Source organism: Bos taurus, chromosome 7 (genome assembly GCF_002263795.3).
Source record: "Bos taurus isolate L1 Dominette 01449 registration number 42190680 breed Hereford chromosome 7, ARS-UCD2.0, whole genome shotgun sequence".
NCBI classification, from domain to species: domain Eukaryota; kingdom Metazoa; phylum Chordata; class Mammalia; order Artiodactyla; family Bovidae; genus Bos; species Bos taurus.
Window position 1 is genome coordinate 69,216,581 of NC_037334.1, and position 18,100 is coordinate 69,234,680.

At 40.5% G+C, this 18,100-nt stretch overlaps 1 protein-coding gene across 2 annotated transcripts in view; it reads right to left on the reverse strand.

The window, feature by feature from the left end:
• Positions 1–795: 795 nt before the first annotated feature.
• The window catches only part of SOX30 (SRY-box transcription factor 30), an 80,323-nt gene continuing 63,018 nt past the window's right edge, over positions 796–18,100 (reverse strand). The window contains exons 5-6 of one of the 2 annotated variants that reach the window (XM_024994429.2): positions 15,912–15,969; positions 796–954 (exon numbers count right to left, since the gene is read on the reverse strand). In XM_024994429.2, the coding sequence (XP_024850197.1) occupies positions 15,924–15,969 (46 nt within the window). In that variant the 3' untranslated portion in view covers positions 796–954; positions 15,912–15,923. The remainder of the gene's footprint in view (positions 955–15,911; positions 15,970–18,100) is intronic. The other variant, XM_005209673.5, reaches the window with a different exon arrangement.

Below are 18,100 nucleotides of genomic sequence, written 5' to 3' on the forward strand. Positions count from 1 at the left end.
GTACCTGAAAATTGGGAGGTAGCTCACGAGAGAAAAAGTTTGGTGGTCTCTGCACTGACCAAAAAATAAGAAATTTCCAATTCTGTCTCTCATCTACCCCCTTCCACACTTATATAGAGAAACAAACATATACACATCAACTTTTGACCCCCCCATAAGACTTTCCATTTATTTATAAAGAATGTGTTTGTTATTTATAAAGAATACTACATCTCTACCTAATCTTTAAAATATTCACGCCATTTAACCTAGTAATTACATTTCTGGGAAACTAGCCTAAAAAAATAATCTGTGATTTATGGACTAGAATGTTAATAGTAGTGTTATTTATAATAGTGAAAATATTGGAAACAACCTAAATATCCAACTGTGACGGGACAGTTAATAAATTATAGAATATTTGTATGATGGGTTACTATGTGGCCACTTAGAATAGTGTTTGCAAAGAGTTTATGCTTTAAGTGAAAAAGTTATGTTTAAGTGAAAAACAAAACAAAACAAAACAGTGTCCAAAATTACAAATATAAGTCTGATCTCAGCTATGTAAATGAAAAAGTTTTTAAAAAGACTAGAAGGAAATGTGCCAAAATGGTAGTGGCAGTTACCTCTGGATGGTGAGACTATGGAAGGATGAAGGGTTTTTTGTTTGGTTTGGTTTTGGGGGGTTTTGTTCATCATTTTTTGTTTTTGTTTCACCCCTTCTATTTTCTACAATACTTATGTACTTACTGTGTAACTTTAGCAGTAGGGGTGGGTGGATAAATGATAAACACAGGAAAGAAACACAAAAGGAATAATGGTTCATCTTGGTGTCTTATTAAGAGAGTTTTGCATACTTGACCTCTCTACACAAGCTTGACTCTCTCCTCTGATGTTAGGGAAACTGAGGCAGAGTGAGACTCACTAGTTCCAGATTTCAGGAGTCCAGGTAAACCAGGTCACTGTACCTTTGACCTACAGTAAAAGCACAATATCATAGTTAGAATGTGGCCACGCTTCCATGGCTTAAATCCCTTTTCTTTTCTTTAGCAGCTGTGTGACCATAGGCAAATAAACTTTTCTGTGACTTTGTTGCCTCATCTATAAAAGATGCTAACAATGATAGTTCCTAAACGATAGAATTTTTGTGAGGCTGAAATGGGTGCTTAGACTAGTACCTCTCACATAGTAAGCAGTTAACACATGCTAATTTTAATTATTCTCATTCTACTGTTAATAATGTGGGGGTGGGGACCATACTCATAATGTTTAGCTTGTGCTTTTAGTTGTATAATGTGTGAAGAATTTAATTATATACTGATTCCTTAATTATTATCAAAGATAATTATCATGTTATGCTGTATTAATAATTGTTTTTTTCTTACCCCACATCCACTACATTGTGAGTACCTTGTGAACAGGAGCTGGACTTTTTCCTTCTCTCATCCACATTTGGAAGACAGACAATAAATGTTTAAGTTAATTATAAATTAAATGTGTGTGTTAGTTGCTCAGTTGTGTCTGACTCTTTGTAACCCCATGGACTATAGCCTACCAGGGTCCTCTGTCCATGGAGTTCTCCAGGCAAGAATACTGGAGTAAATTGCCATTCCCTTCTCCAATAAATTAAATAACTAATAATAATTCTTTTATTCTGGTTCAGGACAAACTTCCAAGATGTTCATGGAAGAACTGTCGTCATGGGCCCTTACTGTGAAAATAGTGTTGGCCCTATGATAGCTTTCCTTTGTAAACCATTTCCCAGCAACTTTTTTTTTAAGTTCAGTTTATTCTAGTATTATTTACATACATTAACATTCTCCTTTTTTTTGTTTTTAGTACACATGGCTATTAGCTTTGACAAATGCATATAATCTAATAACCACTTCCACAATCAAGATCACACTCCTGTCTCCTGTCACTTCTAACCCCTGGCAATCACTGATCTGTTTTATGCTCCTATGTGCATATGTGCTAAGTTGTTTCAGTCATGTCCAACTCTTTGTGACCCTATGGACAGTAGCTAACCAGGCTCCTCTGTCCATGGGATTCTCCAGGCAAGAATACTGGAGTGGGTTGCCATGCCATCCTCCAGGGGATCTTCATGACTCAAGGATCGAACCCCCATCTCTTATGTCTCCTGCATTGGCAGGCGGGTTCTTTACCACTAGCACCACCTGAGAAGCCATGTCCTTATAGTGTTGCCTTTTCTAGAATGTTCTATAAATGGAACCATACAGAATGTAGCCTTTGGAGTCTGGCTTCTTTCACTGAGCATAATGCATTTAAGATTCAGCCATAATGTTACACATATTAGTACTTCTTTTTTTTTTTTAAGCCTCACTGCTTGTGAGATCTTAGTTTCCCAACCAGGTATTGAACCGAGGCCCATGACAGTGAAAGCTCCAAACAAGGTTTTCATCTCTAATTTTGAGTTTTTACCCACAGAAAATGCAAATATCCCCCTAACCTGTAGGAAACCCATAAAGTTCTCAGACTCACTTACTTAACCAACAGCATTTACTATATGCCCTTTGCAAGGGCTTCCCTGGTGGCTCAGAAGGTAAAGCACCTGCCTGCAATACAGGAGACCTGGATTCGATCTCTGGGTCAGGAAGATCCCCTGGAGAAGGAAATGGCAACCCACTCCATACTCTTGCATGGAAAATCCCATGGACAGAGAAGCCTGGTAAACTACAGTCCATGGGGTCGCAAAGAGTCGGATACGACTGAGAGACTTCACTTTCTTTCACTTTCACCAAAACAAAGATTTCTAAGATAGAGAGAGAGAAGTCTCTCTCTCTATGGTTTTTCCTGTGGTCATGTATAGATGTGAGAGTTGGACTGTGAAGAAGGCTGAGCGCCGAAAAATTGATGCTTTTGAACTGTGGTGTTGGAGAAGACTCTTGAGAGTCCCTTGGACTGCAAGGAGATCCAACCAGTCCATTCTGAAGGAGATCAGCCCTGGGATTTCTTTGGAAGGAATGATGCTGAAGCTGAAACTCCAGTACTTTGGCCACCTCATGTGAAGAGTTGACTCACTGGAAAAGACTCTGATGCTGGGAGGGATTGGGGGCAGGAGGAGAAGGGGACGACAGAGGATGAGATGGCTGGATGGCATCACTGACTCGATGGACGTGAGTGTGAGTGAACTCCGGGAGTTGGTGATGGACAGGGAGGCCTGGCATACTGTGATTCATGGGGTCGCAAAGAGTCGGACACGACTGAGCGACTGATCTGATCTGATCTGATCATGTATTAAGCACCTCAAATGGTGCTGAGCACAGTACCTATATTATCTCATGCAGTTCTTGTGAGAGTCCCATGAGAGATTTTAGGGTAAACCATATGGTATTGTTGATTTTGAAGGTCATAAAGAATCAAATGTTGGCAGTATAACATGGTTCAACCTGAAGTGTGCTCTGCTGTGCTTAGTTGCTCAGTTGTATCCAACTCTTTGCGACCCTATGGACTGTAGCCCGCCAGGCCCCTCTATCCGGGGATTCTCCAGGCAAGAACACTGGAGTGGGTTGGACATGACTGAGTGACTGAACTGAACTGATATGATTTCATTTTCTCTCTTAGCATATCAGTTATCTTTTTTTTTTTTTTTTTTACTGGTTGCTCTAGAGTTTGCCATACACATATACAGCTAATTCAGGTCTACTTTCAAATAACACTATACCACTTCATAGGTAGCGTGAGTACATTATAATAACAAAGTAATACTAACTCTTCCCTTGTATCACTGCTTTCATTCATTTCAGTTACATGTAAGTATATGTATATATATATAATGTATGTGTATAAACACACACAGTCAGTCAGTTCAGTCACTTAGTTCTGTCTGACTCTTTGCGACCCTATGGACTGCAGCACGCCAGGCCTCCCTGTCCATCACCAACTCCCAGAGTTTACTCAAACTCATGTCCATTGAGCTGGTGATGCCATCCAACCATCTCATTCCCTCTCATCCCCTTCTCTTCCCACCTTCAATCTTTCCCAGCATCAAAGGGTCTTTTCAAATGAGTCAGCTCGTTGCATCAGGTGGCCAAAGTATTGGAGTTTCAGCTTCAACATCAGTTCTTCCAATGAATATTCAGGACTGATTTCCTTTAGGAGGGATTGGTTGGATCTCCTTGTAGTCCAAGGGACTCTCGAGAGTCTTCTCCAACACCACAGTTCAAAAGCATCAATTCTCTGGCACTTAGCTTTCTTTACAGTGCAACTTTCACATCCATACATGACTACTGGAAAAACCATAGCCTTGACTAGATGGACCTTTATTGGCAAAGTAATGTCTCTGCTTTTAAATATGCTATCTAGGTTGGTCATAAGTTTTTTTCAAATGAGTAAGTGTCTTTTAATTTCATGGCTGCAGTCATGATCTGCCGTGGTTTTGGAGCCCCAAAAATAAAGTCTTTCACTGTTTCCACTGTTTCCCCATCTATTTCCCATGAAGTGATGGGACCAGATGCCATGATCTTAGTTTTCTGAATGTTGAGCTTTAAGCCAACTTTTTAACTCTCTTCTTTCACTTTGATCAAGAGGCTCTTTAGTTCTTCTTTGCTTTCTGCCATAAGGGTGGTATCATCTGCATATCTGAGGTTATTGATATTTCTCCCGGCAATCTTAATTCTACCTTGTGTTTCATGCAGCCCAGCGTTTCTCATGATGTACTCTGCACATAAGTTAAATAAGCAGGGTGACAGTATACAGCCTTGACATACTCTTTTCCCTACGTGGAATGTTAGGTCCATGAATCACGACAAATTGGAAGTGGTTAAACAGGAGATTACAAGAGTGAACATCCATATGTTAGGAATCAGTGAACTAAAATGGCCTGGAATGGGTGAATTTAACTTAGATGACCATTATATCTACTACTATGGGCACGAATCCCTTAGAAAAAATGGAGTAGCCATCATAGTCAACAAAAGAGTCCAAAATGCAGTACTTGGATGCAATCTCAAAAATGACAGAATGATTTCTGTTCGTTTCCAAGGCATACCATTCAATATCATGGTTATCCAAGTCTATGCCCCAACCAGTAATGCTGAAGAAGCTGAAGTTGAATGGTTCTATGACGACCTACAAGACCTTCTAGAACTAACACCCAAAAAAGATGTCCTTTTCATTCTAGGAGACTGGAATGCAAAAGTAAGAAGTCAATAAACACCTGGAATGATAGGCAAACTAGGTCTTGGAGTACAGAATGAAGCAGGATAAAGGCTAATAAAGTTTTGCCAAGAGAACACACTGGTCATAGCAAACACCCTCTTCCAACAACACAAGAGAAGACTCTATACATGGACATCACCAGGTGGTCAATACCAAAATCAGATTGATTATATTCTTTGCAGCCAAAGATGGAGAAGCTCTATACAGTCAGCCAAAACAAGACCGGGAGCAGACTGTGGCTCAGATCCTGAACTCCTTATTGCCAAATTCAGACTTAAATTGAAGAAAGTAGGGAAAACCACTAGACCATTCAGGTGTGACCTAAATCAAATCCCTTACAATTATACAGTGGAAGTGAAAAATAGATTCAAGAGATTAGATCTGATAGACAGAGTGCCTGATGAACTATGGACAGAGGTTCGTGACATTGTACAGAAGAGAGGGATCAAGACCATCCACAAGAGAAAGAAATGCAAAAAGGCAAAATGGTTGTCTGAGGAGGTCTTACAAATAGCTGTTAAAAGAAGAGAAGTGCCCGGCTGAACTTGGCGTCCAACTGCTAAGGAGTCTCCTCTTCGAATCTTTTGGGGGCAGCCCAGAGGCTGCGGCAGTTTGGGCCGCGGCCTGGTGCCCTGCCGTGGGGGCCCCCAAAAAATTAGAAAAAAAAAAAAAGAAGAGAAGTGAAAAGCAAAGGAGAAAAGTAAAGATACACATACACCCACACACATATGCTGATGTTGCTGATGTTTTGTTCTCAGATTATATTGATGCTGAAGCACGTTCTGAGAGCCACTGTATTTGGATGTCACTGAAAGGAACTGTAATTATCCTTTTGCCTCATTTACAATTTTTGGATAATTTTTCTCAATAGTTATCAACATTACAAAACCATAACATTAAGAATAGACAGAATACTCTTTAACACAAATCATACCATTAATTTTTTTTTTTTTTTTGGATATGTCTCCTAATGCAAAAGAGATAAAAACAAAAATGAACAAATGGTGCCTAGTTAAACTTAAAAACTTTTGCACAGGAAAGGAAACCATCGACAAATGAAAACACAACCTATACAATGAGAGAAAATATTTGCAAATAAAATGGCCAATAAGGGATTTATATCCAAAATACAAGCACTGCTCATACAACTCAACATCACATACAACTCAACATCAAAAATACAACCTGGGACTTCCATGGTGGTCAAGTGGTTAAGAATCCATCTGCCAATGGAGAGGACACAGGTTCAATTCCTGATTCAGGAAGATTCCACATGCTGTGGAGCAAGTAAGCCCGTGCACCACAAGTACTGAGCCGGCGCTCTAGAGCCAGTGAGCCACAACTATTGAAGCCTGCTTGTCTAGAGCCTGTGCTCTGCAACAAGAGAAGCCACCACAATGGGAACCCTGTGCACCGCAATGCAGAGTAGCTCCTGATCTCCACAGTGCTCAGCAAGGAAGATCCAGCACAGCCATAAGTGAATAAAGAAAAAGAAATCAACAAGCCTTCCCATCACTAATTTCCAGGAAGCTGAAAGGAGAACGGTGTTGCCCAACATGTATACAAAGAATGAGAGGGGAAAAAATATCCCTTAAGAATTCAAAACAACAAACAAGTCCTTAGATTTACAACCTCAAGTCACCAAATCTGATAGGTATGAAAAAAAAAAAAAACCCCACAACCTGATTTATAAATGGTCAGAAGACCTGAATGGACATTTTCCCAAAGAAGCATACAGATGGCCAAAAGGTACATGAAAAGATGCTCAGCATTGTTAATCATCAGAGAAATGCAAACGAAAATTATAATGAGCTGTCACTCACACTAGTCAGAATAGCTATTATCAAAAAGAACACAAATGACAAATATTGGTGAGGATGTGAAGGAAATGGAACCATTATCTACTGTGGATGAGAATGTACATTGGTGAAGCCACTGTGGAAAACAGTATGGAGGCTCCTAAAAAACTAAAAACAGAACTACCATATGATCCAGCAATTCCACTCTTGGGTATATATCCAAAGAAAACAAAACCACGTATTCTAAAAGATATATCTACCCCAGTGTTCATAGCAGCACTATTTACAATAGCCAAGATATGGAAACAACCTAAGTGTCCATCAACAGATGAATGGATAAAGAGGATGTGGTACATACACACAATGGAATACTCAGATCAGATCAGATCAGATCAGTCGCTCAGTCGTGTCCAACTCTTTTTGACCCCATGAATCGCAGCACGCCAGGCCTCCCTGTCCATCACCAACTCCCGGAGTTTACTCAGACTCATGTCCATCGAGTCAGTGATGCCATCCAGCCATCTCATCCTCTGTCGTCCCCTTCTCCTCTTGCCCCCAATCCCTCCCAGCATCAGAGTCTTTTCCAATGAATCAACTCTTCACATGATGTGGCCAAAGTACTGGAGTTTCAGCTTTAGCACCATTCCTTCCAAAGAAATCCCAGGGCTGATCTCCTTCAGAATGGACTGGTTGGATCTCCTTGCAGTCCAAGGGACTCTCAAGAGTCTTCTCCAACACCACAGTTCAAAAGCATCAATTCTTCGGCACTCAGCCTTCTTCACAGTCCAACTCTCACATCCATACATGACCACAGGAAAAACCATAGCCTTGACTAGATGGACCTTTGTTGGCAAAGTAATGTCTTTGCTTTTGAATATGCTGTCTAGGTTGGTCATAACTTTCCTTCCAAGGAGTAAGCGTCTTTTAATTTCATGGCTGCAGTCGCCATCTGCAGCGATTTTGGAGCCCAGAAAAATAAAGTCTGACACTGTTTCCACTGTTTCCCCATCTATTTCCCATGAAGTGATGGGACCGGATGCCATGATCTTCGTTTTCTGAATGTTGAGCTTTAAGCCAACTTTTTCACTCTCCACTTTCACCTTCATCAAGAGGCTTTTTAGTTCCTCTTCACTTTCTGCCATAAGGGTGGTGTCATCTGCATATCTGAGGTTATTTATATTTCTCCTTAGCCATAAAAATAATGAAAATTTCCCATTGTAACGACAAGGATGGACTTGGAGGGTAATATGTTCAGTGAAATAAATCAGACAGAGAAAGAAAAATCCTGTATAATATCACTTACATGTGGAATCTAAAAAATTAAACTAGTGAGTATAAAAAAACAGAAATGGACTAACCAATATAGAGAAAAGTGGGGAGAGGGAAACAGGGAAGGACAAAATAGGAGTAAGGGAATAAGAGGTACAAACCACGATACATAAAGTAAGCTATAAGGCTATAGTGCACAACACAGGGAATATAGCCACTATTTTATAATAACTATAAATGAAATATAACCTTTAAAAATTGTGACACCATGCTGTATGCCTGAACCTTTATTCCATTTCAGAACAAATCTCTTTATATTAAAAAAAATCACTGATACACAAAGAGATATGCCATAAAAAATATTTTAAAATGTGGAGAAAGTGTTTAAGACTGTCCACTGGATGCAGGAAGGGGAGTGTTCTGTTAAGTCTTTTCATACTGTATATAATATTTAAGATTAATCTTGAAGAATCAGTAGATATTTTCCAGGTAGACAAAGTAGTTGTGAGTGAAGAATGTTTCAAGAAAAGAAAGTAATATTTATAAAAGCACAGTGGTGTGAATAAGTCTTCACTAAAAAAAAAAAACATTCCTTCAACCAACCTTTACTGAGTTCGCACTAGCAGCTAGGCTCTGGGCTAATAAGGGAACTGCAGGAGTTCAGACTGGCTGTCATGCAGGCAGCCACAATGGGGTAGAAATGCAGAACATAGTCTCTGGTGTCAGACTTGAGTTCAAATCTTGGCTCAAAGCTGTACAAACCTGGGTAAGTTATTCAGTTTCTGTGTGCCTTGGTTTCCTCATCCATCAATACTTGCAAAGAGCATACACAAGAAAATGTATGTATTTTGCCCAGGGCCTGTGTGTGATCACATGTCACCCACCAGTATCTTTCATGTTGTTAATTTGGTATAAATGAGTACATATTACTTCTAAAGGTGTACAAGACAATAAACTTTATGTAACAACAGTCCCCAAAAATCAGGAGCCTTTTTTCTAAGTCTTGATCCTGGCTTCCCTTCAAAAATTAGAAGGTTGGGCAATAATCAGCCTAAATTCTCCCCTGGTCACATCATCCATTTATTTTAAAGGCATTTGATTTCCTATCCCAGGAAAAGATGGTGGAGACACAATGTACACTTCTGAGGACAGGCATGAGCATAGCTGGTTAATCCTCTCTGATTAATTCAGACACCAGGGCTGACTTCACAGAAGTATGACCCAGGCAGTTACATAGGACTCCAGTCTCAAATGGCCCTCATACTGCTTAATACCTTGCTGTTGCTATCTTGAAGTTCTTAATAAATTTGGACAAGAGTAATTGCATTCTCATTTTGTAGAAGGACCCACAAATCATGTGGCTGATTCTGCAGCTACCCCACACTTAATCTTAACCTTCTCATCACCAGATTGCTAAGGAGGATGGAAAGGTGATTTCAAGATCAGAGATTTCAGGGGAGAGGGTTTTCAGAAACTATCTGGTGCAGCAGACAAGGTAATTATTTAATTTTATAGTGATAGCTACCAAGGTCCAGAAGGAAGGAATTGAATTCCTCAAGGTCATGGACAAATCCTGAAAGAGGAGCCAAAATGGAAGTCTAAAGTGATGAGTCTGCAAGGCAGTGAATACTAACGCTGCCAGTGAGTTTATGTATCTGAGGTACCTCTGCATACCAATGAGAAAATGCCTGTTTGTCACTTAGCTCGGTCAACTTTGGGTTGATCTGATTAAAGGAGACAGAGGTAGATAAAATGGAAGGGTGGGAGTGTGATCTTTAAATTGATCAAGAAAATGCTATAAACAGATCCAGTTTAGGATGAGGATTGGAAGAGAGGAAAACATTATATATGAACTCCATCACTGTATTTGTTATAAAGAGCAGACATCCACCTAAACCCCTAATGAATTACAAAGGGCAAAGGTATTCAGGAAATGCCAACACACTGCCTGATTAAAAATGGCAATCAAGGTTCAAGGAGGCACTTAATTTCAGCTGGCCTCACTTAGCTGGAAAATAGCTGGATTACTTGTAGGTCTCATTCTGGTTTTAGGTTAATGACTGCATACACTCAGTAAGAGAGTTGAGTCTCTGCAGCTGACCGAGTGGTAAGCTAAACTAGGAGACAGGCAAATAAGTCAGCGCCAGGTGGTCTTGCACCTGTTCACGTCTGCTTATGGTTCGAGTAGGGTGGAGCCTCCTCTCCTGCCCATCTACCCCTGTAGAGACCAGTCAAGGAACCAAGGCCTGGGAGTACAACTCCATCCCCAGACCCATTGTGTTTGGCTCATTGTTGGGTATGTGGCCCTAATTTGGACCAATAAGCATCCTTCCCAAGACTCTTGACAACCCTAACAAAAATTGCTTCCTGTTCTTCTGAGACGGTGACCAAAGTAAATTTGAGGAAGTGGGTAGTTCTTTTGCTACCATGTCTGGAAAGAACCTGTCTGAAAATTAAGTCAAATAGTGACAAGAGACAGAAAAACCAAGATGGAGGGTGGGGGAGGGAGTGGAGCTAGCTAATAATATTTGAACCTGTGGACCAAGCTATGTCTGAGGTGAACCTTCCCCTGGAACTTCTCAATTACATGAACCAAAATTTTCTTTTTTGTTTAAGCTTGTCTTAGTTAGAAGTCTGAAAATGTCTGACTAATATAAAGGCCTTCTCCATCCCAGGCACTCTGTAAGGTGCTGGGACTGTAATAGTGGACAAGACACATGTTATGTCTATCTTTGTGGTACTTAGAGTCCAGTGGGAGAATGGTAATAAGGAAGCAACTACACAAATAAATAAAACATAGTTATCACACATTGGGGTTTGTAAACAAAAGCAGCTAAAATAGAGGATAAGACAGGAGAACTATGCAGACAGCATGGTGGAGAAAGGCTCTCAGTTGCGTGTCTTTAAGCTGAGAGTCAGCAATATGAGGGGCTTATTCACTTTCACTTTTCACTTTCATTCATTGGAGAAGGAAATGGCAACCCACTCCAGTATTCTTGCCTGGAGAATCCCAGGGACAGAGGAGCCTAGTGGGCTGCCATCTATGGGGTCGCACACAGTCGGACACGACTGAAGCGATTTAGCAGCAGCAGCATAGATTGATTTTGCCTCATTTTGTACTTTATATAAATGGAATCACACAGGATGTGGTTTGTAGCTAGGGGAGGGAAGGGGATTATCGGGATGCCCTGGCTTCTTTTGCTTAACACTGTGTTCATCAGATTCTATTACATTGTTCGTATAGATTGTTCATTTTGTACAATATTCCATTACTGGGATGTGCCACAAGTTATTTGTCTATTCTGCAATTTATAGACATTTGGATAGTTCCCGGACTGAGACTGTTGTGAACATTCTTTTGGTCACTGTATATCTGCATTTATTTGGTGTATATGCTTAGGAGTGACATTGCTTGGCCATTGAATGCTGGGTCAGAGTATATGATCCACTTTAGCAAATACTGCTAAACACTTTAGCAAAATGATTCTAGCAATGTATTACACCCTTACTAGTTTTGTAATACAATTTGGATGTTTTCAAATCCTCAATAAAACTTGATACTTCCCCTTTTAAACAACGTAGTCATCTGGTAGTGGTATCAATTATTTCAATTTTCACTTCCCTAATGATTAACAAGATTGAAACTTCTTTATATGATTATTAGCTAATGGATATCCTCTTTTCTAAAGTGTATTCAAGTCTACTACTCTCCATTTTTCTACTGAGTAGTTGGTCTTTATCTTATTGGCTTACAGGGGTTCTATAAACATCTTGGTGACAACCCCCTGGTCGGATGCTACTGCTACTGCTGCTAAGTCGCTTCAGTCGTGTCCAACTCTGTGCGATCCCATAGACGGCAGCCCACCAGGCTCTGCCGTCCCTGGGATTCTCCAGGCAAGAATATTGGAGTGGGTTGCCATTGCCTTCTCTGCCTGGTCGAATATATGAATGCAAATATCAGCTTCCACTTTACAAAGTGTCTTTTCACTTACTTTTGATGAAAAGAAATTCTTAATATACTATTAATGTATCCAAATTAATCAATCCTTTTTATGGTTAGTACCTTTTGAGCCCTACCCCAGGATCAGAAAAATGTTGTCCTATGTTCTCCTCTAAAAGTTTTACTCTTTTTATTTTACATTTAGATCTACAATTTATCTGAAGTTGACTTTGCTTATAGTGTGAAGTAGAGGTCCTGGGAACTTCTTCCATTTGGCCATGGCTCTCAAGCTGTGTAACAAGTCACCCTTGTGAACCACAGTAAATTCACACAGGTGGCATGGGATATTTCTCATTTTTGAGTGAAGCATAGTGACATCCATTAGGCACCATATAAACTACTAAGTTGAAGTAGTTCATAGTTTCAATATTGAATTGTACTATATTCTCTTCAATAACATCATATTTTTGTAAAACTGGGTTTTTCAAAGTTCCTGTGACATAAAGGTGACAAGAGTAATGGTTTTCAATCAGATTCTAACACCTGATAAGGTCTGCGGTGCCCAACAGGAGCACAAGTCCATTAGCAAACATTGTGGTTGCTTAAAAGTAAAATAAAATATTATCTTTTCTTTTAATTTATGTATATTATATAAATACTTACTAAGTTGCTTGGATCTAATTACTTAACACACAGAATTGTTAGATATATACATTTAGGTCTAGGGCTGCCATTAAAAAAAATGACTGAGACATTAAAGGTGCTATGTATCAAGAAAGTTTTGGGGACTTTCCTGGTGGTTTAGTGTTTAAGAATCTGCTTGCCAATGCAGGGGACATGGGTTCTATTCCTGATCCAGGAAGATCCCACATGCTGCAGAGCAACTAAACAAACCCCTGTGCCATGACCACTGAAGCCCATGCCCTAGAGCCCATACTCTGCAACAAGAGAAGCCATGGCAGTGAGAAGCCTGTGCACCACAACAACCTGTAGACCCAGCTCAGCACAACTAGAGAAAGCCTGCATGCAGCAACAAAGACCCAGAGCAGCCCCAAATAAACAAATAAACAAACAAATAAATAAAACTGGCGGGGGGGGAGTTTCAGACCCTCACTGAGGCAGAGTATAGAGCAGTCCCATGATTCCCACCCCGGTGCTTATGTTCTTGTGTGATTCCCCTCTTCATGAGTGTACAATGGACCTGTGACTTGCTTCTAACCATAGAATATGGCAAAGGTGATAAAATATATGTGATTATGTGTCTGTGATTATGGTACTTAAAATTGTAACACTCAACTTCAAAGGAGTCCCTCTCTTTCTCTCTCTCACTTGTTGGCTTTGAAGAAGGAAGCTGCCATTTTGTGAACTACTCCATGCAGGGAAGCATGCAGCAATGAAGTGAGGGCAGCTTCAGGCCAACAGGCAGCAAAAAAATAGGCCCACAGTTGCTCAAACTACCGCACAATTGCACTCATCTCCCACGCTAGTAAAGTAATGCTCAAAATTCTCCAAGCCAGACTTCAGCAGTATGTGAACCGTGAACTTCCAGATGTTCAAGGTGGTTTTAGAAAAGGCAGAGGAACCAGAGATCAAATTGCCAACATCCGCTGGATCACTGAAAAAGCAAGAGAGTTCCAGAAAAACATCTGTTTCTGCTTTATTGACTATGCCAAAGCCTTTGACTGTGTGGATCACAATAAACTGTGGAAAATTCTGAAAGAGGTGGGAATACCAGACCACCTGACCTGCCTCTTGAGAAACCTATATGCAGGTCAGGAAGCAACAGTTAGAACTGGACATGGAACAACAGACTGGTTCCAAATAGGAAAGGGAGTACACCAAGGCTGTATATTGTCTCCCTGCTTATTTAACTTATATGCAGAATACATCATGAGAAACACTGGGCTGGAAGAAGCACAAGCTGGAGTCAAGATTGCCGGGAAAAATATCAATAACCTCAGATACGCAGATGACACCACCCTTATGGCAGAAAGTGAAGAGGAACCAAAAAGCCTCTTGATGAAAGTAAACGAGGAGAGTGAAAAAGTTGGCTTAAAGCTCAATATTCAGAAAACAAAGATCATGGCATCTGGTCCCATCACTTCATGGGAAATAGATGGGGAAACAGTGGAAACAGTGTCAGACTTTATTGTTTTGGGCTCCAAAATTACTGCAGATGGTGACTGCAGCCATGAAATTAAAAGACGCTTACTCCTTGGAAGAAAAGTTATGACCAACCTAGATAGCATATTAAAAAGCAGAGATACTACTTTGCCAACAAAGGTCTGTCTAGTCAAGGCTATGGTTTGTCCTGTGGTCATGTATGGATGTGAGAGTTGGACTGTGAAGAAAGCTGAGCACAGAAGAGTTGACGCTTTTGAACTGTGGTGTTGGAGAAGACTCTTGAGAGTCCCTTGGACTGCAAGGAGGTCCCAGTCCATCCTAAAGGAGATCAGTCTTGGGTGTTTTTTGGAAGGACTGATACTGAAGCTGAAACTCCAATACTTTTGGTCACCTCATGCTAAGAGTTGACTCATTGGAAAAGACCCTGATGCTGGGAGGGATTGGGGGCAGGAGGAGAAGTGGACGACAGAGGATGAAATGGCTGGATGGCATCACCAACTCGACGGACGTGAGTTTGAGTGAACTCTGGGAGTTGGTGATGGACAGGGAGGCTGGCATGCTGTGATTCATGGGGCCGTAAAGAGTCAGACACGACTGAGCGACTGAACTCAACTGAACTTGGCAGCCTGCAAGAAAATGGATTCTGCCAATAACCACATGAGTTTGATTGTAGATCCTTCCCCAGTTGAGCCTCTGATGAGACTGCAGCCATAGACAACATCTTGATTGCAACTTTGTAAGAACCTGAAGCAGAGGAACTAATTAAGCTATGTCTTAACATAGCTTAGTATTGTCCACAAAACTTTAAGACAGTAAGTGTGTGTTGGGAATTTCCTGACAGTCCAGTGGTTAAGACTTGGAGTTTCCACTGCAGGGGTAGGGGAACTGGTTGGGGAACTACAATCCCACATGTCATGTGGCACAGTCAAAAACAAAAAGAAAAATAAGTATGTACTGTGTTAAAGTACACATTTGCAGGAATATTGTTACATAGCTATAGGTAACTAATACACTCACCATGTGGATATCACATTGAACAGCCTCATTTAACGAAAATACCACTCTTTGCAGTGTCACGTCTGGCATAAATCAGACACAGCTTTTTAAATAATAATGAAAAGAAGAAACCACCCAAATTTCTAATAGATTTTTGATAAATAGATTATGATACATTTTATCCACTAGACAGAAAAATAGATGACCAATAAAAATCATGTGGGGAAATAGCTAATTACATGGAAAAGTTTTCACAATATATAACTCAGTGAAAAAATGATTTATAAAATCATATGTTCTATTATATCCTAATTGTTTTATTTTGGCTGCATTGGGTTTTAACTGCAGCATGCAGGCTCTTTGTTCTGTTGTTCAGTTGCCACGCTCAGGGTTAGGTGTTCCTTGGCATGTGGGACCTTAGTTCCCTGACCAGGGATGAAACCCCATCCTCTCCACCAGCGATCTGCATTACAAAAATGGTGTTAAATTGCCTCTGAGAGAAGGAAGGACCACAAGTGTTTAACAACCTTTTTGTGCATTTTAAAATTTTTCTACAGAGACAATGGCAAAAAATTTCCTACATAGAGAACATGTTACTTTTATATACACAAATGTGTACATACCTATTATTTAAATTAAAGTCCCTGCCTTGAGGAATTTATAGGTGATAGGAGGAGACAGCTGCAGAAAAACAAGAGAATATAAAGTTAGAGACTGTACATTCATGATCATTTAGAGACACAATTTGAACCATCTTGATGCAAAAGCTCTTGGGCTGTGATTGGCTTTGCTTTGGTTATATACCATCCTTGGACCAACTGCGATATCTAGAATATGGGGTTCTAGGGCAGGACCATGAGTCTACTCTATGGACTTTGCCTGTCATCAGCACCACATGGAGAGTTGGGGAGAGGGGATCTTCCCAAAGGAAAAAGAGTGCCATGAACAGAAGAAGGAGGATAAGAAAGGAGACAGTGAAAGACCAGACAAGAAGTGATCAGTTTCACTTGGAGGAACATGGCACCTGAGCTGAGTGTCCAAAGGTGAGGAGGTGTTCTCAGGTATCTGGCGTCAAAAGGGTATCTGAGGAGGAGGAGGGAATGAGTGATGTGAATAGTGGTAAAGGGAGCCAGAGAGACCAGATGATCCAGAAGTGGCTTCTGTATCAGCCTAAGGTGTTGAGCCTTCATCCTGAGGATAATGGGGAGCCCCCAAAGAATTGAAGGCAAGGACCAATGTGTCTGATCGCCTTTGCTTACCTTGCAAGGTACAATACCTGATTGATAAGCAAGAACAGTAATAATATTTTCTGTCTCCTGAAATGCCTTCATGAACTCTCCAGTGGCTGTGAGGAGGATACTTTGAGCAATCTTTTATGATAGCCTCCACTAAACCAGTATGTTTCCACATTTTTGACCATGACCCACAATAAGAAATACCTATACATCACAATTCAACTGGATTTCACTGAAATGTGTTTAAAATGAGCAAAACACTCCACTACTCTATCAGCTCTACAATGGCAGTGACCAAAACTGTAGACTCTTTTGATCATCACTATAGCTTCCATATCTGGCACAATGCTTTGACCTATGGTGGGCCCATATTACTTATTACTATGTGTTTACTGAATGAATGAATACATGGAAGGATCAGTAAGTGATTCAAAATGCATTGCAAACTACAAAGAGTTACACAGATGCAAACAATTGCTGTTAGCATCCAACTAAAAGTTGGATTTATGAGACTGTATGTCAGATCACCAGAGTGGGCAGTGGATGCTGAGGGCACAGTAGAATTGGGATATAATGCCAACAGTCAGTGGTGCCCCATTCACCACACTGGAATGATTCATACAATTTCCAGAACCAGGGTCCCCCTCCACAGTCACACTTCCTCTTTAACAGACTGTGAGTAATTTCAGTGGCATATGGAGACCATGATTCAGTGGCTGGAGATGAGAGGATTTGAAGATTTTCTCTCATCAAAGGTACAAAGTAGTCTTTTTCACTGAATAGGGACCTGGGTTTTTAAAGTCACTGCTTTAGATATCTTGAAAGTGCATTTGGCTCAGGGAGAATCACCAGGGACCACTTAAGCCTATCATATCCTCCCTGCCTCTTGAAGCTTATTGATCAGTATCATTTGCAAGGCCCTTTCCTTATGTTCTCTGTAACCAAAGTTTTCTAAGTGAAAAGCCAAGCCAAAGAAGCAAGTTTAAAAGGAGCAGTTTTCCCAAATATTAGCAACACTAATGGGAGCTGAGAATTACTTCCTCCCAGCATCAATATTCCTGCAAGGTTTAAGGATTAGGATCCCATTTGAAGAAGGGCTAGTCAGAAGAAATAATGGGTTTCTGTCCTTTTCAAAGAGCCAAAAACCTTCCTGATGAACAAAGTATTCATTAAAGATCATTAGTTTCAGGATTGCACTAACAAAAGTTTAATAGCTATAGATGACTAGGAGAGGGCTTCCCAGGTGGTTCTACTGGTAAAGAACCTGCCTGCCAATGCAGGAGAGGTAAGACACAGGTTCGATCCCTGGGTGGGGAAGATTCCCTGGAGGAGGGCACAGCAATCCACTCCAATACTCTTGCCTGAAGAATCCCATGGACAGAGGTGCCAGGAGGACTACTGTCCATAAGGTCGCAATGAGTTGGACGTGACTGAAGTGACACAGCATGCACACATGCACATATGACTGTGAAGAGAATTTCCAATGTCAATCACATAGAAACTTTTTCATTCAAAAAGTAAGCCAAGAATTAAGACAACTTTTGAAAGCTAAGTAAAGTCCAAGATTAAAGGACTTT